General features: G+C 37.8%; 3 protein-coding genes across 20 annotated transcripts in view; 1 reads left to right on the top strand and 2 right to left on the bottom strand.

Moving 5' to 3' along the window:
• Positions 1 to 3,913, bottom strand: part of LOC101700678 (putative deoxyribonuclease TATDN3) — a 30,004-nt gene extending 26,091 nt beyond the window's left edge. For 3 of the 4 annotated variants that reach the window (XM_087194118.1, XM_087194119.1, XM_087194120.1), the window contains exons 1-4: positions 3,787 to 3,913; positions 1,887 to 1,919; positions 1,024 to 1,097; positions 732 to 816 (exon numbers count right to left, since the gene is read on the bottom strand). In XM_087194118.1, coding sequence (XP_087050244.1) covers positions 732 to 816; positions 1,024 to 1,097; positions 1,887 to 1,919; positions 3,787 to 3,852 — 258 coding nt within the window. In that variant the 5' untranslated portion in view covers positions 3,853 to 3,913. Of the gene's footprint in view, positions 1 to 731; positions 817 to 1,023; positions 1,098 to 1,886 lie in introns of all 4 variants that reach the window. The other variant, XM_087194121.1, reaches the window with a different exon arrangement.
• Positions 3,914 to 3,979: 66 nt separating this feature from the next.
• LOC101701027 (NSL1 component of MIS12 kinetochore complex) overlaps positions 3,980 to 26,901 on the top strand; it is a 26,286-nt gene continuing 3,364 nt past the window's right edge. The window contains exons 1-5 of one of the 2 annotated variants that reach the window (XM_087194101.1): positions 3,983 to 4,254; positions 7,209 to 7,287; positions 11,090 to 11,220; positions 13,071 to 13,125; positions 25,944 to 26,011. In XM_087194101.1, the coding sequence (XP_087050227.1) occupies positions 4,021 to 4,254; positions 7,209 to 7,287; positions 11,090 to 11,220; positions 13,071 to 13,125; positions 25,944 to 26,011 (567 nt within the window). In that variant the 5' untranslated portion in view covers positions 3,983 to 4,020. Of the gene's footprint in view, positions 4,255 to 7,208; positions 7,288 to 11,089; positions 11,221 to 13,070; positions 13,126 to 25,943; positions 26,012 to 26,901 lie in introns of both variants that reach the window. The other variant, XM_087194102.1, reaches the window with a different exon arrangement.
• LOC101703152 (uncharacterized) overlaps positions 12,490 to 26,901 on the bottom strand; it is a 31,263-nt gene continuing 16,851 nt past the window's right edge. For 10 of the 14 annotated variants that reach the window (XM_087194106.1, XM_087194111.1, XM_087194110.1 and 7 more), the window contains one exon: positions 12,490 to 13,644. The gene's annotated coding sequence lies outside the window, so the exon portion shown is untranslated. The remainder of the gene's footprint in view (positions 13,645 to 26,901) is intronic. The other 4 variants (XM_087194107.1, XM_087194116.1, XM_087194112.1 and 1 more) reach the window with 2 other exon arrangements.

Below are 26,901 nucleotides of genomic sequence, written 5' to 3'. Positions count from 1 at the left end.
TTGGGGGACATCTAGACACAGCCCTAACAGTGGCTGAGAGTCAGTGACACCCGTGGGAGGTTCTGCAGAGTACAAACCCAGCGCATTTTGGCAGACCAAGCGCACTCCTGCAGTGATGCCTCTACCTGCAGAGAAGACACCCCTGACTTGAACTCACCTGTCCCCTTAACGTACAGCACCTATGAATCCGTATCTTCCTTTTCCCAGATCACTTTTTGTTTTGTTTGCAAAAGAAATATGACCCCAGGACCAAAAAATGTGAAAAAAGTAACCTATAATTACCATCACTTTTGTGTTTTCTCTCCAGTCTCTTCCTTCATAAACTATGTTTTCATATGTGTGTTACTAATATTCTAGAAACTATTTGGTATCCTGCTTTTCTCCCCATTATGACAAGCATTTTCCATTAATGAATTATTTAACACTATGAGTTACATAACGATTCCTTTATTTCTGAAGCCCTAGGCGGTTTCCATTTTTCTCTATTACATTTATCTCTACAGATAATGTTGCAATGAACATATTTGCAAAAGAAGGTAGTGCTTCTTTTGGGTTATTTTCTTAGACTATAAATTAGAGGAGGATTATTAGGCCAAAAGTTATCTTTTTTTTGGTACCGGGGATTGAACTCGAGACCTTGGGCTTGTGAGGCAGGCAGCAGAATCACGGAGCTAAATTCCCAGCCCCAAGAGTTATCATTTTTAATGGGTTTTGGTTTATATGACTGTTACCTTTAATATGACACTTCTTTGGTCTTCTGGTGAAAGCCCCTGCACTGGATGAACACCTAAGCATGGCAGGATGAACCCACTATACCTAAACATGGAGAAAAAAGTAAGAGGAATAATAGACAAGGAGACTATGATGTCATTCTGAAGAAACAGCAGAAAACAATCTCTTTTCAGGGCTATGTTAATAGGTTTTTTCCTCTTCACCCTCTAAAATAGGTGTCTGATATTATACATCTAATATCATAACCGTGTCCTTATTGGCAACCCTTTAAAAACTTAATTAAAGTAGCACCTTTCTGAAAGTTGAATAATCTTTTCAAATTCTCTTGAATGTTCAGCAACTGCTACAAGGGCCACAATGTTAGCGTGAAAAAAATACAGATAGTTAAGAGTCCCAAATAACACACACAGTTAATATAAATCAAGTGAAATATAAATATTACTATTTAATCTACATAAACCTATGAATTAGATTTAGAATGTAATCAAACAACTTGCCCAAGATCATGAGGCTTATGTGATCCCAAAGTCCATACATCTAATTAACCTGAAAGTTGCTGTATGTAAAAGTGTATTAATACACAACCATTTCTGGCTCTATATATCAATTTCTGAGAAGACTACAAAATGCTAGTTGCAATAAATTTCATAAACACTTCCAAAAATAATTTTTCCTAACAAATCGAAATGTTTCAGAAAACTTTAATAATATAGCCAGAATTTTCTCCAGAATTTTAAGGACAGAAGGACCAATTTGTTCTGTACTAGTGATAACCAGGTTGGCTTCAGGAACACATTCTGAATTCAGATTAATCTGTCTCTGTCACTTCACTAGCATGTATCTTCGGACCCATTACTGATTTTTAGGCCTTAGCTTCCTCACTTAGTAAATGGGGGAACAGCTGGCTATAAAATAGTAACTTCTTCAGAAGACTGAAACTCTATATGAAATAAAGTTTAGAAAGGGCTTAGATCAGTGCTGGCACACGGTAAACACTTAGTAAATGCAACCTAATATTAACTACAGATGCAACATCACCACAGTATATATAAAAATAGCACAGCTAAACAACATAGAATGCCAAGCTAAGACAACTTGATGGATGTTAGCAGGAAAAACAAACAAAATGGGGGCCATTAAAGATACTGACTTACCTTCTTGGCTTTCTCCAACACATCATCCAGATCCTAAAGTAAGCATAGGTCATCACCATTATTTAGATGAGTAAATAACTGCTCTCTGCATACATATATCAATGCAATTGACGTACCAAGATGATAACGTTAACAAAGAATGGGGTGGTGGAAATTCCCACTGTGTTAAAACAGAAACTTCTCCGTCAAATATAAAAGACATTGGGCTGGGGATTTAGCTCAGCGGTTGCGCCGCCTGCCGCCTGCTGTGCACGACCCCCGGTACCAAAATAAATAAATAAATAAATAAATAAATAAATAAATAAATAAATAAATAAATAAATGACATTTCTCTGTCCTCCTCTTATTCTGCCCCTCAGCAACATTTGGAACCCCTCATTTGCCTACACTTTTTAAAATACTTTCCATTCTTGGCTTCTACAACACCACTCTCACTGCTGGCTATGTTTTAGTCTCCTCCACTGGCTCTCCCACCCCTTTCAGACCTAAGGACCCTCTCCTCTTCTCTCTGCAGTAGCTTTAAGTAATCTCTTCTGTTTTTTTGGTACCGGGGATTGAACTCGGGTACTTGCGCTTGCGCAGCAGGCAGCGAAACCACTGAGCTAAATCCCCGGCCCAACCTAGCTTTAAGTAATCTCATCTGTTCTCATGGTTTTAAATATCACTTTGTTGAACCCCTAATTTTTATCTCCAGCTTATAACTCTCCTGAACCCATGACTTACATTTTAAAATGATCATTTGACCTCTCTACTTGGATGGAATCAGGCTTTCCAATCTGTTCCAAACACAAGTCTGTTCTCCCCACAACCTATTCCTTCTGCCCATTTCCCCCCTCCTCAAACCTTGTTCTTCACTTATCTCAGTAAACAGGACTACCATCTTTTCACAGCACAAGCTAAAAATGAGCTATCCTCAATTCTTCCCTTTTTCTTGTTCGCCACATCTAATTCCTTAACATGTTCTGTGGATGCCATCTCTAAACTGTCATCTCTAGCATCCCATGGACTCCATCTCTCCAATGTATCATGACTACCTCTACTTCTCTCAGACTCTGTTCTGCCATCATGGTACAACTCACCCCCCTCTTTAACTATATACTGCAACAGCCTCTAACTCCACTCCCTTCCATTTGCTGTAGCGCAGCAGAACAGTTTTCATACGGCTCTCTGATCCTGTCTTTCTCTTAAAACCCTCACCTTTAATCGATCAAAACTGTGTGTCTTATTCAATCCAAATTCCTTACTGGCCTATCTCACTGATATTCCCCATCCGGCTCTCCTGCAAACTTCTCCAGTCTTGTTTCATTCCTGCTCCTAAGCTCATCAGGCTCCTCCAGTCTTTTGATAACAGGAACGGCCCAAATTCCATTCCTTCTGGGAGCTGCAGCCTGCCTGCTTTCCTCACCACCCTAACTCACCCCTTGCTCAGCTGCCTGTTTTCCTAGCCTCTTAAGAAAGTTTTCCCCTGAAACTATGACACCTACTCTTCCTTCTCTGTTATTAGTGTTTAGCTTCCAATCAAGCGTGCCAAAACACTTTGGAACTGACTGTGTGTGTTCCTGTGCGTTTTGTCTCTCTCCCCATCAGAACTGGGGCGCGCCAAAGCAGTGGGTGACCAATTCCTGGGGATAAACAGCTCAACCCCCAGAGGGTAAGAGAAAGGACTCCAGGAACCAGGAACGGCCAATACAAGCTTTGTGGAGATAGACACTTTACTGGATCAGAAAGAAAACTCAGTGTGGTTGAGGTTAAATACGAAATCAGGGAGGTCACAGAGGGCCATAGACAAGAGCCTGAGGGGAATGTGGGGCAATGTGGTAAAAGAACAGTGAAAAGAAAATCTGCAGGGAAAAGACGGGGACCTCCCCACTCCCCTAAGTCCCGCCTCGCCCTCACATACGCTGTCGAAGTCCAGGTCGGAGAGGTGGCAGTGACAACCCACCAGCCCCACGCTCGCCGCCCCCATGGCCGCTGCAGCAGCTGCCGTCCTACCCCCACCCCCAAGTCTACGGAGCAGAACCCGGAACTCTTCTGTGGCAATGCCCGCCGTTTCCGACCGGAAGCGTGCTGTTGCACCAGCGAGAACACTCCCTTCCGCTCCCAGAGTCCCCGCCCCCAGTTCAAATGGGAAAAAATGGCGGGGTCTTCTGAGCCAGTCGTCATCGCCCCTCTGCTGGACGAAGCGTTAGCAACAGCGACAGCCAGCCAGGCCTCTGTGCCCACCACTCCCCGAGAGGACTTCCGAGTGCGCTGTACCTCGAAGCGGGCCGTGACGGAAATTCTAGAACTGTGCGGCCGCTTCGTGCAAAACCTCGGAGACGCGTTGCCAGAAGAGATTCGGGAGGCCGCGCTGCGAGATTTGCAGTGGGTATGGACCGAGACGCACCTTTATTTATCACCTCCCTTACCCCACAGCCCGAGACTCAGGGCTCAGTTAGACTATGCCAGGCCTTGGCAGAGTTAACGGTGTTCCCGGCTGTTGGAGAAGCAGCTGAGAATCGCGAGTGGAAGGACGAAGCAGGTGTTCACGCTCGCTGTGTGCTCCCAGTGACTTAGACCAGTGCTGCGCGTGTAATGTTAAAAGCTAGAGAGGCGAAATTAGCATTTTTTGAAATAAAATAGTTTAACCCTGTATATCCAGTATATCATTTTAACATGTAGAATAATACATAAACGAATGAGCTATTTTTACATTCCTTTTTCATACTAAGGTTTTCAAACCTGATGTCACAGTTATGGCACATCTCCTTTCGGGTGAGGCCATAGTTTAAACCTTCATTACCTAGGGAGTGGCTAGTGGCTGCTGTGTTGGACAGCGTGGGCATGTAGACTTTATGACAAATTCTCGTGGAAAGAGTAAAATCCTGGAAGTCAAGTCACTCATCAGCTTTTGGTCTTTCCCTTGGTCTGTTTTAGACTATCTTACAAGTAGAGTGAAAATATTTTCCTTACAAATCTAAAATAAGTGAAAAAGCTGTCTTGTTATAAACTTCACTCCCTAAGATCACATGTTGACCTTTATAAAACATTTCCTCTTCTTTTCTCAAATATTTTGAAGGTGATAGTTTTGAGGGGAAAGACACAGGAAACTGAGGGATTCATAAGGAAGCACACAATATGTAGGGGGGAATGTTTAAAAGCTTATAATGCAGCTTGGTTGTGAATGTGAATGATCAGTGCAAAGAGTAAAAAAATAGAGGCTAAGTGGAAGAAGAATGAAAAAACACTCTTTGGTTTGTAATTCTGTACTCTAATTTTGAATACAGTGACTCCTATGTCGTTCCCTCCTTGCAAGCAAAGCAAGAGTAGAGATGTGCCTCTGGACATTTTTAGTAGCTTTTTTGGGAGAAGGCTGCAATATTAGGGTTTGTTGGATTCTAGGTACCGTTAAAGTACTTAAGACATATAATTACAGAAAAAGAATGTGGCTCAACCATTGTATCCTATTTAATGAGACCCTAAAGTGAATCAGAAGATAAAGATCTGAAGACTTAGACTAAATATCAAGGAAATTCACTTGTGTTCTGTTTTAGACTTTAATTATGTTGATGTATCTTTATCAAAAACTGTATAATGAGGGCCGGGGATTTAGCTCAGTCGTTTCGCTGCCTGCTGCGCAAGCTCAATGACCCGAGTTCGATTCCCGGTACCAAAAACAAAAAACAAAAAAAACCTGTATAATGTTGTAGCATATATTTTAAGAAAGAGTACTGGTAGGACTGTGTAATGAATATTACCAATTTGTATTGTAAGATAATCCTTGGAAGTGCATGCATACATACAGTACATAGTTTACTTTATTTTAAATCGTTTAAGTATAGAATATATAGGATAAAGAATAAGTGTACTTTAAGTCATAATGTCACTCATTTGATTTATGCTTATTTTTAATAATACAAATGGAGGGCCAGGGATTTAGCTCAGTGGTTTCGCCGCCTGCTGCGCAAGCGCAAGGACCGGAGTTCGATCCCCGGTACCAAAAAAAAAAAAAAATACAAGTGGAACAAAATACATACTCATCTTAAAAATTTAAATGATAATATAAAACAGAAGTTGCCTTTGAATTTCCCTTCCTCATCCTTCTTCCAAGCTTCCTAAAGATAAGTTACTAGTTTGGAGACTTGTTGCCCACCAAGCAAACTTTCTATCCCTTCTTACCACTCTCTATCTTTGCCTATTTATTTTCGTTAATAGTGTCATGCTGATTGGTATGACTTGCATTTTTTATTTATTTATTTTTTGCTACCAGGGATCGAACTCGGGTCCTTGTGCTTGCGCAGCAGGCGGCGAAACCACTGAGCTAAATCCCCGGCCCGACTTGCATTTTTAAAAAAACCAAATAAATGTCTTTGACCATGACTTGTCAGTGTTTTGTATAGTTATTCATTCTTTTTAAATACCACATGATATGGATTTTTTTTAGTTTGGATTTTATTTTTTCCTCAATTTCTCATTATGTGAAACTGCTTAAATGTGCTTCCTTCCATAGAGTCCATCCTCTGCATGTTTTTATGAGAATAAAATAGGATACATTCCTACAACTGAAATTGTTGGATAGTAAGGAATCCATATTTGAAAATTTCATGATATTACCAAATTCCTTTAGTTCTTTATTTTGTAATATATTATGAACATTTTTGATTTTGCAAAAATAGATTAGTACAGAGGATATCCATATGTCCATAACCAAATCGACTAATTGTCAAAATTTGTTGCCCTTGCTATTTTAAAGCACATTTCAGGTCATTGCATCTGTACATATTTCAATGTACATCTCTAAAAAAAATATAGTCCTTTATAAAATAGAAATAAATTTTTCTTTATTTTAAGCATGTATCTTTCCACTTGTTAAAGCTGACAGTCCTTCAGTAGTATATAAACCATTTGTGCTCCTGAGATTCAACTGAACCCAAATTTGTTAGGTTTTATTTTTCTTTCATTTATCAAATTCATTTTTTACAAGAATATTTTTAATTTGTACATCAAACTTCCTCATGGGTAAGTGTAATGGCTATCAACTAAAATGTAGCTAGAATCAGTGATTGAAATGAAATTTTAGGGCCAGGAATTTAGCTCAGTGGTTTCACCATCTGCCTTGCAAGCAGAAGGTCCCAAGTTCGATCCCCAGTACCAAGAAACAAAACAAACAAACAAAAAAACAAATGAAATAAAATCTTCATTGAAAGGAATAAATTTACTACTAGGCTAGTCGGCTATGCTTCTTTATATCTCTCACAAGTTTGAAATTGTTATCTTGTCAAAACACTTGAATTCACTATTTCAAATTGTTTGTAGTGACTTGACTACTGTGACTCATTGCAGACTTTTGAATCAGCTGTGCAGGAGAACGTCAGCATTAATGGGCAAGCTTGGCAGGAAGCTTCAGACAACTATGTTATGGGTATGTGACTTAACCTTTTCCTTCATCATCAGTTTCTGAGTTACTTTTTGTAGGTAATTTTATTTTGAATGCTGCTTTTAATCCCCATTTTTAGTACCGCTTGTTTAAAAAATTCTTTATTGGAGGAATAAAAAGAAGTTAACATACAGAGCACTATTAAAGTCACAATCTGAGAGAAACACAGTAGGTGCCTTGATATATATGCAATCTGGCATTTTAAGCAGGACTTAGATTTGTTTAATTCTGAAAGTTACCTTTGTCAGTAATTCAGCAGGAAATACTGTAGAACTGTGTATCTTTAGATGAAGAAACAGTTCCAGAAAATTCCAGTCATTCTTTCTCAAGCAAGTTATAGTTTTGCAAGTTATCCGTAGAGTGAATAGTGAGGTACTTTTAGAAGTGTGAAGTTAAAGCATACAAGTACCATGCAAAGGATCAGATGAAATATCTGTCAGTCTTCTTAAAAAGACAGAATATTTTCTTGGGCCAAAGAAGATTGATTGTACACTAACTAATGGCATTGACATAGCTAAAGAAATCAAAGCTTTAGTAAAAAGAGAATGACCAGTGTAGAAACGAAAAAATTTAGAAGAAAGAGAGTGATGGATTGGTGTGGAAAGAGGCAGAATTCCCCAGTGGTCATGCAGCAGTGTCTAGAGAAGGGCTACCTTGATAAGAAAGCCATGGATGGTGATATTCCTCATATCTGACCAGCATTGCCAGATATAAGTGCTTTATGTTCAGATTATATGCCCTTGAGCTGATTCCAACACCACCGAGCAACCCTACTTGGCCCAGAAGATGTTACTGTCCAATCTTTGGAATTGTTATATTTGTCCCTTTGAAGTCACCAAAATTCACTGTATGGTTTACATATCAAAACTAATTAGTTTTGCCAAATATTAACAGAATAGTTTCTAATTAGTAGGAGAGAGTATAACAAAATTAGCTAGGAATACTTTCAGGCTATACAACTTTTCGTTGTGTCTTTATCTGACTCCTGTTTTATGAACTTGCTTTGAAATTGCCTTATTGCTCAGTTCCAGACTTCTTATAGTAACATAATTCATTGATTTATAGATTAAGAGATGAGGTTTTCAATAGGTTAATAGCCTAGAGAAAGAGGCTGCTGATTTATTGGAAACACTAATAGGTTAGTTGCTGTACTTTTTCCCTTTCCCCTATGACAATGAAGAGAAATAATTGAGAGTACTGCAGTGTACTTCTGCTTTTTTCCATGGTTACTGTTAGATGAAAGGTCCTATGCCAGATGCCGGGAAATAGGTGAAAACATGTGGCCCTTCCTATTTAGCAACTTATTCATGGGAGGAAGTGATCAAGGAATCTCTCTACTCTTTGGAAAGTGGGAAAAGACCTAAAGATAGGTTAAGTTAAGTGCATTTAATAAATGGAAGTGTGCTAGAAAAAAAAAGATTTAGGAAGGATGTTTGAAAGGAAGAAAACGGCAGTGCAAAGACACAAAGAAGTGATGAGTTTCAAAAATGTCAGAAGTGAATTGGGAAAACTGATGGTAGGTGTGGCCAGAGAGAGAAATTGAGGCCAGATCGTGAAGTGGCTAAGGGATTTGTACTTCATCCTGTTGACAGGACATCTTGGGTATCTGGGAAGGGTTTTGAAGCAGAATTACATGAAAATGTTTATGTTTGAGGAAGCTGACTGCTGGCTGTGCGAAGGATGGGCTGGAGAAGGGAAAAATTCAAGGCGGCCAGACGTTAGGGAGTTTATTGTAGTATTGCAGCAAATACAGTGAAGACTTGCGCTGAGACAGTGGAACAGAAAGAGATCCAAGAGATATTTGAAAATAGAATTTGTTGCTGATTTAGTACACAGGCAGTAAACTTCACAAGGCAGAAGTTTTCTGTCCTGTTTACTGAGATTCCCTGGGACATGAAGTCATTGTCTAAATGAGTGAAGGAAGGAAGGGACAAGAATGAACAAATGAATTAATATATGAATGAAACCAGCCTCTTCTTTGGCCTGTAACTACCCTGAAACGATCTGATTATAGGAGGCTTGTCAGGCAAATTTAAGATTTAAAATGTGAGTCCTTTGAAAGCAAGGAATATATCTGTTTTTCTCATCACTGTTCTCAGCTCAGCTTGGCATATAATAGGCACCCTTTTTTTTTTTGGTACCAGGGATTGAACTCAGGACCTTGCACTTGTGAGGCAGGTGCAGTGCCACTGATCTAAATCCCTGGCCCAGCCTCCATTAAATATTCGCTAAATTAATGAATAATTTTTTGCTCAATGTTTGTTTATACATTTCAGTTTTGCAGAATTATCCTTAGGTGTTGCTAAGAAACTATTTTCTTATATAGAAGATTCAGAAGGGAGATTTTAAAAAATCATTGTAAAATAATACATTATTCTTTTCAGGCTAGTGATCTAATTTTTTAATGGATATATTAAAATTTAGAGTTGCTTATTTAAATGAGTATTAAAAGTAAGAAATGATTGTCTCATAATACCTGCAAAAGAAGTAATTTAATTGGGCTCAAAGAATATTTGTTATATGATTGAAAGACTATACCTGACATACTTCATTAATCTTTCTTGCTATATATGTGTATGCTGGTCATATCAGCAGTTTCTCAAAATATTTCAAAAAGTGTTTCAGATTTCAGACTTCTTTTTTTTTTGGTACCAGGGATAGAACTCGGGACCTTGTGCTTGCGAGGCAAGCACCGGAACCACTGAGCTAAATCCCCACCCCTACCCGGCCTGTCTTTAAAAAGATTTTTAAAATAAGATTGAGTGAATCACCTGCATTCATTTCATTTGGCCTATTTCATTTCTGTGCCCCACCCTAGACCTGCTAAATCAAATTTATGTACTCCACATACTTCCTAGGTGATTATTTGTTTGCTAAAGTTTGAGAATCATAATTTTAATCAGGCGGCTTGCACCACTGATGATACAAATGACTCTAATCATTTTTATCAGTCTTTTTACTAATAAAATTAATAAAAAGCCACCCGGCGGACAGTCATGCATGTACCACCAGTGGTTTAAGCCTCCTGGCAGTGAGACATGAATTACGGCCCCAACATGACTGTGTTAAAACATAGCAAAACATCTGATTTTAACTAAATGAAAGAAACTCTATAAAGTCACCACATCTTTCATCTTTTCCTACCATCTATTCAGTTGAGTTCTGTTTCAGATCTAGCCACTTCACTCACTGCTACTGCTCTAGCTTTGATTTGGCACATAATAAAACTAAAACTTGTTAGTGTCTCTGATACAAAATGCCTTTTACGGTCTAGTTCTTATGTAAATATTTTTATCCCTTTTTCCTTTAGGTTGTCCTGCAGCCATTTAAAACTTTCCTGTTTCCTAAATATTCTGTGATCGTACAAATAATATTTACTCTGCCTAAAAGACTTCTCCCTATAATTTTTTTCTGACCATTTTCCCCCAGTGGAATTACATTTATGTTTGAAGCTCAAACTTTACTTCTTTTTTAAAGTCTTAAATTCCCTAGGATTATGTAGTCCCATTGTTTGTCTCCTGATAACATTTTGTTCTGACCTCTAGTGCATTTATTGAGTTGCAGTTACCTGTTTTTTGGGATCATCTTTGTATTTCTCTGTTTCAGACTTGACTTCCCATAGGTGCTCAATAATTGATTTTTCAGTGAGTAAATGAATTAATCATCAAAGTAAGGACATCTATTAATTTGCCATATTTGTTTTCTTTATTTCATGTTTTCTAAATTTAGTTTATGGATATCCTATTTCCATACAAATACAATGAGTTATACCTTTTTTTTGAAATAGATTCTGACATCAAAGTACTTGAAGATCAATTTGATGAAGTCATAGTAGATATAGCGACAAAACGTAAGCTATATCCCAGAAAGATCCTTGAATGTGTTATCAAAACCCTAAAAGCACAACATGAAATTCTGGTAAGATGACTTAACTTTAAGTTTTTGTGTATATTTTACCACAGTAAAGATGTTAAAATTTAAGAGCCATATGGAGATAGATGACATTTTGTTGTCGTTATCTTTTCTGTTTAATTAGTACTGTATTTTGTAAGACCTTTTCCTGTTCTAAGTCATGCAAAGACTTGAACACAGCTGATATTAAAATTGGAGATGGGAGACTGACAGTGACTTATAAGATTCTGAGATCAGGAAGGGAAAGGAAATTCATCTTTCTTTTTTGCTGCTGAGGATTGAACCTATGGCCTACGTCCCCAGCCCCAGAAAATTTATCTTTTAACCATTTTCTGTTTCATTATTTTGGCACATTATTTTTATATGTTTGTGTATTTCGGAAGACTTTAAGTAGATGGAGAAAATTGTTTGAATGCTTGTTCATAACACTGAAATTTGCTCTAGAAATTGTGTGTAATTTGTTTTGCTTTAAAAATCAGAACCTTGGGCTGGGGACTTAGCTCAGTGGTTCCGGTGTCTGCCTCGCAAGTGCAAGGTCCCAAGTTTGATCTCTGGTACCAAAATAAATAAATAAATAAATAAATAAATAAATAAATAAATAAAAAAAAATAAAAATCAGAACCATCTGGGTCAGAAGACCAGGAAGTCAGCTCCTTCAGCCTGAGCATTTTGGAGGTGCAGAGCCATAGGCTTGCTTCTTAAAACTACTGTAGAGATCAGTGACCAAGCATGTCACACCCCAGTCTTTCAGGGTGATTATGGCTGTAGTAGATCTAAAAAAGCCCACAGCAAATCAGGTCAAAATCTTTCCTTGCAGAGTGTGGAGGGCGTTTGTTTGTTGATAATGATAGTGCCCCCTGTAAGGGGTACGTGCTGCTTCTAGATTATTCCATAGTATTCACTGTTAGTTTTTGAAACTAGAATACTTACATATATAAATTTTCCAGTTGCTTCTCTTTCAGGGATTATTTTAGGGAATTAAGGCTTTATACTTACAGCTAAAATATTTAGTTACTCTATGTAAAAATTCATAATGCAGAATGCTTTATTTTTTTCCTTCCCAAGTAGTTAGTCCTCAGAGAAATACCCCACTCCCTACTGTTCTACAGTTTCTTCAGGAAAAGCATTGAAAGTATATTTACTCTCCACTGCCTCCCTCTTTACACCCTCCCCAAAGCCCCTCAAAGCAGTGACTACTGTTGCATGCAGTAAAGAAGGTGGCAGACCTAGGTGAGTTACCCCTGTACTAGTTAAAAAGTGAACAAAAACATGGGCTTAGGACACTTACAGAGTCTTTTATTTCTGTGAACTCTTTGGCTCCTGTTGGTTTTAGGCAAGAATAAGGAGGAATATTTTCCCCTTTCTTTTCTCCCGAGTGTGGGGTCTGTCCCGGTGGCTCTCCTGGGTTTCCAGGGCACCGCAGGGCATATGGGCTCCAGTGTGCTGCCGTGGAGCTTGGCCACTGGTCTAGGACAGAGTCTCTGTGGAAATAGGAATATTGAGTTTTGACCACTTGTCCTAAATGAACTCTTGAGCATAGTTCATAATTTGGAGACCACCTTGTACTTTAAACACAATTCAATCTCTGTGCCTGTAATTCGTGCTATTTTGTTGTTGTTGCTGTTCCATAGTGTTTGCAGTAGGTGGCAGTACGATAAAAGAATAATTCAATAGCTTGTCCTAACCTTTTTCTCTCCCTTCCCTTCCCTTCATATTTCAGAATCTTAAAAAAACACTTTTTCCCTTGAAAGAATTGTACTATGGCATTGACTACATATTATATTTGCTTACATTAGATGAAAGAAATTGAGGCATAAAGTGATTATTAACTCGGTTTTGATCTGTATTGTGTTTAGAAGCAGTACTGCCCTGTTGTACATCCATTGGACTTAAAGTGTGACCCTGATCCAGGTGAGTCAGTGTTTATTCATGGGAACAATGAAGCATCACTTTGATTCTCAGGAGTTCTTGTCCTTCTGAAGGTGTCAGCATCGTCCTTCTGTTTGCTGCTTTAACTCATTCCCAGTCATCCATATTAGTTCTTCATTTAGAATTATGAGAACTTGCTCTAAACCTACTGCCTCAGAATCTCCAGCCATGAGACCTGGACTCCGAACTCTCTCCTGACCTAGACTATTATAACATTCTCCTTCTCTGGCTGCTCTTAGACTGTTCATTCTTTGCATTACAGCCAAAGTTATCTACTAAAACATTCTCTCATAGTGTCATGCCCTTGAATAACCTTCATTGGTTTTGCCTTGTTTGTAGTCTAATAAAAACCATAATGTTGAATTTAGGAGATAAGTATATTCAATATACCCTTGAAAACAGTTCTGTTTACATTTAGATGCATCCATTAGGGCCAGGGATGTAGCTCAGTGGCGCCGCTTCTGCCTGGCAAGTGCAAAGTCCTGAGTCCAATTCCTGGTACTGGAAAAAAGGGAAGGGAAGAAAAAAATTAATACCAGCTTACATAAATCTGTCAACACACCTGGTGTTGCTAAAAAAAGATCATATTTATTTTAAAATGGCTCTGTTGTCACATTTAAACATTTTAACAATTTTCATAAGAGACCTTTTGGAATTTGTCTTTGGCACTAAAAATGCCATTTCTAAAATAAAGATACAGTTAATCTTATAAAAATCGTATTTGTACACCATATTTATACTTGTAGCTTTGAAAACCTTATTGTTGATGGATTCTGAACTATTTCTTTTAATGGTACTGAGTATTGAATACAGGGCCTGGTACATGCTACGCAGGTGCTCTACCACCAAGCTATGTCTCCCTGCCTTTTTAAAAATTTTGTTTGAGGGCCAGGGATTTAGCTCAGTCGTGCCGCTGCCTGCCTCACAAGGGCAAGGTCACGAGTTCAATGCCCTGTACCAAAAAAAAATAAAAAACAAAATAAAAATTTTGTTTGAGACAGGATCTCTCTTTCTAGTCCAGGCTGGTCTCAAACTTACAATCCTTCTGCCTCAGCCTATGAAGTAGGTGTGATCACAAGCATATGGCACCACTCCCAGATTCTGAATTGTTTTTTAACACAACCTCCATGACCTAAGCCAGAGGGATAAACTTGAGAGGGGTAAGTGCAAGCATCAAAGCACAGGTTGGTTAAATCACAGCAGTCTGAGAGTCTTGCTATGCAGTTCAGGGTGGCCTTGAACTCACTATGTAGCTCAAGCTGGCCTGGAACTTGTGGCAATCCTCCTGCCTCAGCCTCTTGAGTGCTTGGATTACAGGTGTGTGCCACCACGCCTGGCCTAAACAGCCTAATTTTGGAAGGACTGGCCGGCACAGTAAAAAGAGAGAAATTAACTAGATAACAGTTCCTGTGGAGAGTATATGTTGGGTGTTAAATAAAGCTTGGAGGTAATATCTATCCTTTCCCACTTTATCTTTCAACATAATTTAAAAGTATATTGATACATAGGTTACTTTGTTTCACTTACATACTTTTTTGAAAACAAACAGAATTTATGGATTTTTAAATTTATCTGATGGTCAAGATCAACTATAATGATTGTTAGATGGTCAATTAATTGGATCTCTTTTCTTGAAATCCTATTTCAGAAAGTGTAGCCTAGGAGATTTTGTATGAAATAAGCATTCTATTGGTAAACTTAGTGCATGCGAATGTTTGAGAACTGGTGGTGTAAGCTATAATATTAAATAAAATAAATCAGTTTCTTTCAAAAAAAAAAAAAAAAAATCACAGCAGCCTGACGGAAGACTAACCAGTGGCCTTCCTGCTGAGTGAGTTTTCACGGTTCACTGAAAATGGATGGATTCCAGATGCAGTGCTTGATATATATTTGTTTAAAAATAGTAATTGAGGGGCTGGGGATTTAGCTCAGTGGTTTCACCACCTGCTGCTCAAGCACAAAGACCCGAGTTCGATCCCTGGTACCAAAAAAAAAAAAAAAAAAAAAAAAAAACGCAAAAAAATAGTAATTGAGACTTATGCCATCATAACGTACTCAGGTATAACTTTTTAGGCACAGTTAATTTTCTCTAAACAAACTTGGTAACTTTATCTTAGGGCAAACAGATTTACTTGAATGATTCTTTGAAGGTATGTATGATTTTACTCTCACTGTTCTGGTTATGTAGCATTGGTAGAAAAATCTGGATCATGGTTCTGATTTCAAAAATAAGCAAATGAATAATTACTATATATCTTTTGGATACATTTGAGATATTGTCATTTTCATAATCTTTACAAACTTGGAATAACATCGGTTTGTTAAGGACCACAAAATTAACTTACAGTTATTAACTTCATATCCTTGACCAAACTACTGTACTTTGTTAAGCTTCAATTTCTTTACTAATAAAATGGTAAATTAACTTATTTAAAACCTGATGCTTTAGGTATGAATTGCAGTTCTGTTACTAAATTACAGAATTTCTGCTTACTTGTTGAAGGCGTTTTCTAAATCAAATAAGGAGTTTTACAAACAATAGCTAAAATGATACATAAGTACAGTTTATAGGCTATACTATATAATAACCTAATTATAAATTTCTTCCTGGGGCGGAGATTTAGCTCAGTGGTTTCGCCACCTGCTGCACAAGCACAAGGACCCAAGTTCAATCCCCGGCACCAAAAAAAATAAAAAAATAAAAATAAATAAATTTCTTCCCATTTACAATAGTATATCTTACAGTATTGCAAATCTTATAATATACCTAACTAGTAAAATTATATGAAACTAATTAAAATGAGTTAGGATATTGTATAAATTTCTGTGTATGTAAAAATCTGAAAAAGCTACATGGGAAATTGTGGGAACTTAACGAAAAATTTTTTTCTTTTTGTTATTAGAATATTAAGTAATATCACATTTTTTGAAAACTCACTTTTAAAGGAGGTTGTCTGGTTTTTTTAAATGCACTGCTTGAGCACTGTGTATAACACTGATTCACATAGTTATCTTAGGAACTTTGAGAGATACAGAGATAAAGCAGACAAGAATACCCCTAAGAACTGAGGTGTAGGAAGCAGAAATAAGAGATAAACAAAACAGAATTCTCTCATCTCCCTAGCTGCTTCTTTCCTAGTTTTATCCCCATCTGAGTAAATGGCACCTTCACCTATGTATTACGTTAGCTGAAGTCAGTTTTTTTTTTTTAGTAGTATGTGTTTGTAGTACATTGTGTTTACATCCTTGGGTGGCGCTGGCACACGTAGATAACACATCTTCATTACTTTTTCATCCCTTCCCTCACTCCCTTCCCCCTCCCTCCGTCTCTTCCCATCTGAGAAAGGTCTGTCTCCCTTGATTGTTTGCTCTGCCACACTCATGTCCAGCCCACTGATATCTTATAAATTATCCCTTGGAATGTAATGCCACACTTATCCACTTCTTTTCGTCTTGCTGTTGTCACCTGTATTCTAGGTCACCATCTCTCTAGCCAGGATTTCTACAGACAGGAAGACTTCTTTTTTTTTGGTACTGAGGATCGAACTCGGATCCTTCCAATTGCAAGGCAGGCGGCTGAACCACTGAGCTAAATCCCCGGTCAGGAAGACTTCTTTCTGTCTCATTCCATATGCATTTTCCGTTTCATTCCATATACATCAGGAAGAGTGATTGCTTTTTGATTATTAAGAGTGATTATTTCAGGCATTTGGAAAAGATGGACTATAACATAATAAATGTCTTTGTACCTACCACTCTTATTTAGGAGTTGTCTATGTTTTGTCATATTTGCTTGAGATCTTTTTAGGAATTAAAATGTATGGATGGATGCAGTTGAAACTTTATGCCACCACCATCCCATTGTACTCCCTCTTTTCTCAGAAGTCAAACCACCATCCTCAAGTTGTTTGACTCCTTTCTCTAGAGACATGTACCTGCAATGTATGATATTTATTTTTAAATGTTTATATAAATTGTATCATACTGATCAAACCATTTTGCAACTTTTCCCCCCTTCTACAATATAGACTGAATAGTATTCCAGTGTAGGAATACACCACTATTTATCCTTTCCTCTAATGAGGAGCACTTAACCCCCCTTTATATCTTTCTCTGGATTTCTTTTCTTTATAGTTTTTTTTTTTAAGTTAGCTTTTAGTTTTGCTGAGTTTCTCCATTGTCTTTTTAAATTTTTTGATTACTTGATTTCATATCTTTAATATGGCCTCCTGCTTTAATGGGTTTTCTGTTATTTTTAGTTTCTTGGAGTTGAACGCTTTAATTCATTTATTTAAGTCCATTTTGGAGGGTTGGTACAGGGATCAAACTTGGGACCTTGCAATTACGAGACAGGTGTCAGAACCACTGAGCTAAATCCCCGGCTAAGTCTTATTTTTTAATATGTGTATTTAAGGCTAAAATTTTGTCTCTTAAGTTCTGATTTAGGCACATATCACAAGTATTGACATATAGAACTTCCATAGTTCAGCTATAACTATTTTTTAGTTTCCAAGATAGGAGTTTTCTTTTACCATTTCATACTTTATAGCCTTCCATTGTATTGGTAAGATTTTCTTTATTCTCTCCTTTCCCAGTTAGAAGCTGTATATTGTGTTTCTATTCCTTTAGTGTTTCATATAAAATTTGAACTACTCTACTAAAGTTACATAACAAAGTATAGTGTTATTTAGCATTTTAAGCCCTTCTGAGCAAGACAGGGACCTTCATACACTTTACCCACTGTATATGCACCTTTTCCCCCATTTTCCTTCTTGTTTTTCTCAAGAATTTTAACTCTCTTGTTAGAAAAGTTTTACAATTACTACTTCTTTTTTTTTTTTGCACTGGGGATCGAACTCGGGTCCTTGTGCTTGCGCAGCAGGCAGAGAAACCACTGAGCTAAATCCCCGGTCCAAGTTACTACTTCTTTGTACTCAGTGATCAAACATATGAGATTTTCCCAATTCTGAAATTACTGTTGTTTCTTGAATTTCATGCCTTTCTGTAGGTTTACTTTTGTTTTTTGCCAAAGTTCTTTAATCACTTTAAGTAAAAAGCTGTAAGTAGCAAACTTTTTTTATTTCATCTTTGGATTTTTTTTTTTTTTTTGTACCGGGGATTGAACTCATGACCTTGCGCTTGTGAGGCAGGCACAGAGTTTCTAAGGCCAACTTGACTAATAACATTCAAGGCTGCTTTTAAAAAAATATCAGTTTTTACTCCTTGCTTAAAATCCTAAGGTCCTCCAGTTTAAACACATGTATGTATAATAAACTTGAAACTTCTCAGCATTCCCTCCCATGAACTGTGTTTCAAGCAGTTTCCTTTTTGCTGTAGCCCCATCTTTCAGTTCTTGCAAAGTGCTCACTTATGTGGGCCCTCTTCTAAGACTGCTGTCTCCTTAAGTTTTCTTCCTCATTACCACCACCTCAGTTTTTTACTAACCACCCCAATTAAAATAGACTGCCCCTGGCTCTTTATCATAACATGTATTTATTTCCTTAATAGTGTGTTACAATTTAGTTATGTGTTTGTTTCCTTGTTCATGGTCTGTCTCTCATACACAAAACTCAAAGTTCCGTGAGGTTTTTTCCCCAACATATTTACATTATATGTAGCCAGGATTATTCCACCATGCTCAGTAGTACTTAGTGAGTGATTATTATTCATCTGCCCATTTATTCCATCCCACGTGCTTGCCAGACCGTTCCCCCCATGGAGGTTGTAATGGTGAGCAAACTCCTTGCCTTGTGGAGTTTACATTCTAGTGGAAAAGAAAAATAATCAACAAATGTAAAAATGAATAGGTGATATTGGTGCTAGGACAATATGTTTAGGTGATGAGAAATACTTTTTGAGGTAGTACAGCATCTGGTGATGATAAAGTCGAAGAGCCCTCCAAGCAGAGATGAGATGTGGAGCAAAGTTCCTAAGTCAGGAGTGAGCTTGGGTAGTCTTGGTATACAAGACCCTGGAGCAGGAGTGGGTGAATAGAGGGAGAGGGCATCAGGAGAGCAGACTCAGGACTGAGGTCCCTGAACTAGGGTCAGGGAGTTGAGTGCCTCAGGGAGGGACCCGCTACACTGCAGGGGCGCTGTGCCTCAGTGGGAGTGGCTGCAGAGGATGAAGTCTGCCACGTGGTGGGCCCAAGGGCTGTCCAGTAAAATCATAAATCACTGCTTAGTTTTTTGCTTTTTTGTTTTTCATTTGCACCAGGATGCTGTTTTCTCACTCATAGTTCTAATTCATGGCTTTATTTACCTCTTTAGAAACCAGTACAAGAGCAGCTGTACCTTCTGTGCATGGTCACTTGCTCATACTCATAAAATGCACGGGGAATGGGAAGTACTCAGTTAGTACATTTTTGCTGAATTTCTGAATTTGTGCAGGGCTTCAAAAGTTCATGTTTCCTAGTTTAGTCAGTGCAGAGACCCAAAAGCCAAACTGGGCTGATTACTCAATCTTTCATTTCCACTTTTTCATTTCCCCATGTTTAGAAGGCAAGTGACGAGGGAAGGCAGTATTCTCAAGGGTGCCTAACTTCCACATTTTTAGGAGCAGATTTTTGTTTTTTAAATATCCTTGCAGCAGTCTACTGGTGAGCTGTGTACCAATAAGACCCAATAAGATGCGGTTCTCGTTTGTCAATAGTAACCTTTTATAATCCTATTAATATAATAATTACTTCATATTGTCTTCTCTTTTGTAAAGTCGTTGAAATTAATTGAAGAGATTCTCATTTTTGTTTTCTTGTCCTTCACTAATGATGTAGTGATGGCAAAGAGCTATTTTAAGTTTTTCTGCAGTAGACTTACTGATACTTCCAGTTCCTTGCTGATCCTATTAGCAGAGGATTTAAGGCAGTTCCTCTTCTTTACTGATAATGTGTCCTGCTTGACCCACTGCTGTAGTATTTGTAGTAGCACCCAATTATAAGCAGTTATGTTTCAAAGCTTATATGTATGTCTGAGCTTTGGAATTTGAAATGCATTTCTTCATGAAAAAAACCATAAATGGTATAGCTGGGCAAGTTTCCAGGCTGCCCTTTAAAGGCCTACTTAACCTACATGAGTAAAGGAGAAAAAGGTTTACATATTTTGAAATTTCCCAAGTAGATATTAATGTTGGAAAATGACGTTTATGATGCGTTTACAAAATCATATTCTCATATTTAGTGATCATTTTATTTATTTATTTATTTATTTATTTTGGTACCGGGGATCGAACTCGGGTCCTTCTGCTTGCGAGGCAGGTGGTGGAACCACTGAGCTAAATCCCCGTCCCTTTTAGTGATCATTTTAAATTGCATGCCTCATCTCTATTTTTAAAAGTATTTTTCTTTTCCTAAAATTATTGATACTTAGATTTAAATGCAAAGGATTTAATTTATTTAAATAAGAAGTTATTACAAAATTAATAGTTAAAATAGCTATCCCTAGACTTGTTCTACTGTTAATTCTCCAGGCTTAATTACTTTTATTTCAAGAGATTTTTCATTATGTTGAAGCTAATTTTCTACCATTACCTTATATTCTTAGGAAGATAGTATAATTCCTGGCAAAATAACACTTTGGAAAGTTATATATATAGAATGTAGAAGAATGCATGCTTTGGATTCTAGGAGATGTGAGTACTAATTCTGTTTAATTACAGATTCATTTCTCGCATCTCTTCATCTATAAAATGAGGTTGATGAAACCTGCTCGCCTCACAGTGCTGCTAAATTCCCACCCAGGTGAATTTGCTGGGAATGCATGGTGACCATGCTGCTAAAGGGTCGGTGAACAAGTGGAAGAGCTTTCATGGCTTTGTATTTCTCTCCTCAACTCCTTCCTTTCACAGCCAAGTTTCTCAAAAGAATCATCTATACTTGCCAGCTTTACTTTTAGTCTTTCAGTCATTCTTACTGAAAAACCGGGAATATTCAGTATTTACATCACATAGTTAGGACTATGTAAATCCTTTTCTATTTGAGTCAGGTGATTATTACTGTATTTTCTTGAACAGCTTCCCACCACCTTCTGGAATGATAATTGCTTATTTTTCTGTTTGCCTTTGTTCCTGTTGTGCCTACCACTGCTTCTTTCCCAAACACTTCAACGGAACTGTAAAATCCCTCCCTGTGGAGTAAGCATTTCAGGTTAGCCATCAATGCATCTTTGAACCCTTTTTCTTTTTCTTGGAGATACTTCCTGTTCCAGTCTGGACTGGCTGCAGGCGAGGCCTGCTGCAGAGCTTTCTTGTCTGCTCCTTTCATCATCTGGGAATTTCCTTTATTTCTCTCCTGTTTTGGGTCATGTTTCCTGGTTCCTGTTTTCTCCTGCTTCTTGATTTATTCCCTTGTTTTGTTAAAGCACATCCTCTACCATCCAACTCCTACCCTTACTTTTCCCCCCGCCCAACAAACTCTTAGAATGCTTGTGGTTTTCCTCCACCTTTGATTCCCCTCGGGATTAATCTCACCATCCTTTTTGCGTCCACACCACCCTCCCTATGCCAGGCACTGTGCTCAACATTAGAGATCCTTAGATGAGCGAGCGAGTGAGATTCCAGTGCCCAAGGAAGTTCTGGAAGATGCCCAAGAATTCCCGAGTTCTCTCTGGAGTCCACACTGCCCCCTAGTGGCCCTTTCTAGAAAATGGGATATATATCTGATGAATATATATTTATCTAGGAAAAGAATCTGTGGCTTATATGGTAAGCATATGTTTAGGGTTTTTTTTTGTTTTTTGGGGTTTTTTTGAGACAAGGTCTCGCTATATAGCCCAAGCTGGCCTTGAACTCGCACCAGTCCTCCTGCATTCTGGGATTATAGGCATGTGCCACAATGCCCAGCTAAATAGGTTTAGCTTTTACTGCTATTACTAAAAAGTTTTTCAAAGTGGTTATATCTGTTTACTTCTTTTAGCAGGCGTGATAGATAGTTCCAGTTGCTCCATATCCTTACTGAACTTGATATTGTTAATGTATTGTATGTTTATTCGGTCAATGACTAAAAACTTAACAAATGTTATTATATATTTAGATGTATATGAAATATTAACTGAGGTCTGTCATAAACTGCAAGAAATTTGTATAAATCACATTAAAGGGATTTATAGCATTTATAAATAAATCTTACTATGTTAACTTTCTGTTACTGTAAGAAATACCTGAGATAATCAACTTATAAGAAGGAAAGCCTTATTTTGGCTCACAGTTTCAGAAATTTCAGTCTGACCAGTTTGCTTCATTGCATTGGCCTGGGGTGGCACAGCATGGCCGGCACACACGATGGAGCAAGACTGCTCACCTCCTAGCTGGGAAGCAGGAGAGAGAAGGAGAGGGAGAGGCTGCGGTCCCTCTGCCTCCTGAAAGGGTGCCCCGCTCCCCCATGACCCGAAGACGACCTCCCCAGCCAGCACTGTGCTGGGGACCGAGCCTTTACCACGTGGGTTTTGGGGAGATATTCCAGATCCACACTGCAGCATTCACAGGATTTTAATTTCCGCCTAAGGAAGCTAATCTCTACCTAAGATACATTGATTTACAAATATGTTGCTTTCATGTTATATTAGTTATATGTTGCTGCCTCAAAAATTATCTCGAAGTTTAGCAGCTTAATAAATATTGCTGACTCTTATGATTTCTGAGAGTCACTGATGTGGTAGTAGCTCAGCTGAGTACTTCCACCATAAGCCTCTCACCAGATCATAGGCAGGCAGTCGGGACTGGGGAATCTGCTCCAGGCCCACTCACAAGGCTGCTTCCAGGCCTTCCTTCAGGCCTTGCTGGCCTGACTAATGTTAGAGACTTTGCTTCCTGCAACATGGCTCTCCACAAACTTAGAGCAGGCAGTTTGCTTCTCCCAGAGTTAAGTGGGCGGGGTGGGATGGGCTGCAGGACAGAGGTTGTCGTCTTTGTCTTGGAAGTGATAGGCTATTACTTGCACTATAACTTACCAGTCATGCTGGCCGGCCACCCGGAGCCCAGTGGGGAAGGACTGCACAGGGTGTGAAAACTGAGAAGAGGTGGGGTCGCTGGGGTCCATCATCTCGGAGGGCAGCTAATACACATATGGGCATTCTTTTTTTGGAGCTAATGGCAAAATACACATAAGATGTTTCATTTTACCCATTTTAAAGTGTGTAATTCACCGACCATCCATACAGAATGTTGTGCAGCTCACCTGCTTCCAGAACATTTTCATTACCTCAAAAGGAAGCTCCATACTCATTAAAGTTATCCCCTGTTCCTTCCTCTCTCAGTCCCGGCAGCAACTAGTTTTTCTGTCTCTGTAGATTTGATTCTGAGCATTTCCTATAAATGGAGACTAACGTTGCTCCCTTCAGGTTTGTCAGCTTTTATGTCATTTGGAGCTCAGTCAGGTGTGTATGTTTATAACTGTCAGCTCTTCTGGATGGATTGGCCTTTTACCGATATACTCTCTTTCATAACAATTTTGGACTTAACGTCCATTTTGTTCAGTATTAGTACAACCACTCTGGCTGTTTTGGTTCCTGTTTGCATGGAACATCTTAGTTCATCCTTTCATTTTCACCCTGTGACTCTAAAGTGAGTCTCACGTAGATAAAATATAATTGGATCCTATCTTTCTTTATTTGCCAACTTCTGCTTTTAGAGTTTTTAATCCATGTATATATATATATATATATATATATATATATATTTTTTTTTTTTTTTTTTTTTTTTTTTTTTTTTTTTTTTTTTTGGTACCGGGCATTGAACTCAGGACCTTGTGCTTGCGAGGCAGGTGCCGGAACCCCTGAGCTAAATCCCCGGCCCAAATCCATATATATTTAAAGTAATTACTGATACAAAAGGACTTCTGCCATTTTGATATTTATTTTCTATATTTCTTTACCTTTTTGTTCCTCAGCTTTTTTCATTACTACCTTTTTTATTTGATTGATCTTTTTGTAGTGTACCATTTTTCTTTTCTGCAGAACTTTTAGTAGCTTCCCTGGGGATTACAATTCATGTCTTAAATTTATAACAATATAATTGGAAACCAACTTAGTTTCAATACTACATAGTTTCAGTATTACTTAATTTCCCTTCTTATCCAAGCTGTCCCTCTCCCTTTATGTTGTCATTGTCACAAATTATATTTGTATACATTGTTTGTTCATTACTATAAACTTTTAACTACTGTTTTATCCATTTGTTTTTTAAGTAATATAGACAAAGAGTTATGAACCAAAAATGCAATAATGCTGGCTTTTTATATTTTCCTATGTAGTTACCATCACTGGTATTCTTTATTTCTTTATATGGCTTCAAAGTACTGTTGTGTTTTTTTTTTTAATTTCGACTTGAAAAATACTTTCAATATCTTTGTAGTACAGTTATACTAATGATAGTCTCCTTCAACTTTATCTGGGAATGTCTTCATTTTTCCTTCACTGTTGAAGGATATTTTGTCCAGACATCAACTTCTTGGTTAGCAAAGTTTGTCTCTTGGCACTTTAACTGTTCGTGCACCTTGCTGCCTTCTGTTCCGCCTGGTTTCTGATGAGACAGTGGCTGTTGGTCTTCTGGGGGCCCCTTATATATGATAAGTTGCTTCTCTCATGCTGCTCTCAAGATTCTCTTTCAACCTTTTGATTAAGTCTTGATATAGCTTTCTGAGCTTATTCCACTTGAAATTTGTTGAGCTTTTTGGATATGTAGATTCATGTTTTTCATCAAATTTGAGAAGTTAACAGCCATCATATCTTTAAATACTGGTTTTGCTTCTTTTCTCTAAGGTTTTAATTATGCATATATTGCTGTGCTCCATAGTGTCCACAGGGCTTATAGGTTCTATTTATTATTTTTATTTACTTTTTTCTTTCTTCCTCTCAGACTAGATAATTCATTTGGCCTATCTTCACATTCACTATTTTTTTTTCTTTTGCCTTTTCAAATCTGCTACCAAAATCTCTTTAGTGAATTTTTCATTTCAATTATTTTACCTTTCAGCTCTAGAATTTCTATTTGTTTCCTTTTTATAATTTCAGTCTCTTCTTGATATTCTCTATTTGATGAGTTACATCATTCTGGTTTTTCCAGGCAGTTCTGTCCAACCTGTTACATGCCAGTGTTATACTAAAAACAAAGGAATTTTTGTTACCTATACACGTTAACTATTTTATGTACTTTATATGCAGCCCAAGAGAATGCACTCGATGCAGCCCAGGCAGGTCAGGCATATAGTGTAGTTCTTTGTCCCTAGGAATTTCATCTAGGTGTGGCCTCAGAATAGTGTGATGCATATGCTAAGCTGAAATAATATTTTGAATTCATAAAATTCAGAGTAACACAAAAATTAAATATTTGCATATATTTATATAAACTTGTGATGATAGTTTTCAAAGATACTAAACAGTGGTAGATAATATATAGGAGGAACATTGGACTGTCTTTTAGACACACGCTTTCAAGACTGTGCTGATGGGCTCTGTCTGCTATCTCATGTGGATAACTTTTACTCTGCTGTTTTAGTGTTCTTATTGTTTCATTTAACTGAATGTAATAGGGTATTTGTTTTAATAGATTACAAAGTATTCTCTTAATAGATTACACAGTACTCTCAGAAAAATGAAGCTAAAGTAAATAGTCCTAGTAGAATTCTGTCCAGATAGCACCCGTGTGCCTTTTATGATTTGCTGTTCGATTTTTTTTTTTCTTTTGTACTGGGGATCGAACTCAGGTCCTTCTGCTCGTGAGGCAGACGGCAGAACCACTGAGCTAAATCCCTGGCCCATTGCTGTTAGATTTTTTAAAAACTGACATACTGTTTGGATGTTTCTTTATAGTTTCTTGTGTGGAAAATTTGAAATGCAGAGGAGAAACCATAGCTAAGGAGATCAGTGAAGCCATGAAGGTAAAAGCTGTGTGCAAAAAAGTTGTAAAATCCGTATGTGTTTTGGTTTACTGTGATATAAATTCTTAGTCTTTTCTGTAGATCTTTTTAATACATTAAGTAAGCAACAGTAACATTCACGATTCTATATGTCAGGCACCTACTATGTGCCAGGTATTATACCTGGCTTTAGAGATTGGTTCTAGTTTTGGGGCTCTGAGTGTTAGCAGTCCATCAAATAATTTTGGATGATAAAACTAGCCTACATGTATTTATTGAGCACTTGGTGTAAATCAGGCAGCAACTAACTGCTTTACATTTATTACCTCTTTTAATCTCTAGTCTAAGCCTGCAAGATAGGTACTATTATTTCCCCATTTTAGAGATGAGGAAACTGAGGCACCAAGAGGTTAAGTAAATTACCAGATAAGTAACTAAGTGCTGGGATTTAGAATCTATATCCCCACCCCTTTGTCCCAGGGGTGGAACCCAGGGCCTCACAAATGCTAAACACATGCTTTGCCACTGAGCTACACCCCAGGCCTAGAATCTGTACTTTTAACCACCATGTTACACTGCTTCTCCAATTGGAGAGTAAATATTGCTTTAATAAAAATGTTTACATTTGGTATTTATTTTACCTAAACAGAAAAACATTTGGATTTCTGGTATGTGAAAATTCTTCTTTTTTTTTTCCATTTAGTTTATTGATACATTTTAGGTATACAATACAGTTACATTCATCATTGGGATCTTGTACCTTTACATGATGTATCTTGGTTCTTATTTTCTCCCCATTCCCCTGCCCTCCCTTCAACCCTTCCACCCCGAAAATTATTCTTAAACTCCTTCAGCATCTCCCTTCTGATGGTAATTTCTGAAAACACTCAGTGGTCTGGATCGATTCTGTA

The sequence above is a fragment of the Heterocephalus glaber genome, unplaced genomic scaffold (assembly GCF_053883595.1).
Source record: "Heterocephalus glaber isolate CG9 unplaced genomic scaffold, H.glaber_assembly_v1.0 deba00001600, whole genome shotgun sequence".
Classification (NCBI taxonomy): Eukaryota; Metazoa; Chordata; class Mammalia; order Rodentia; family Bathyergidae; genus Heterocephalus; species Heterocephalus glaber.
The sequence above is the reverse complement of the archived record's forward strand: the minus strand, read 5'-3'. Positions and strand labels throughout refer to the sequence as shown.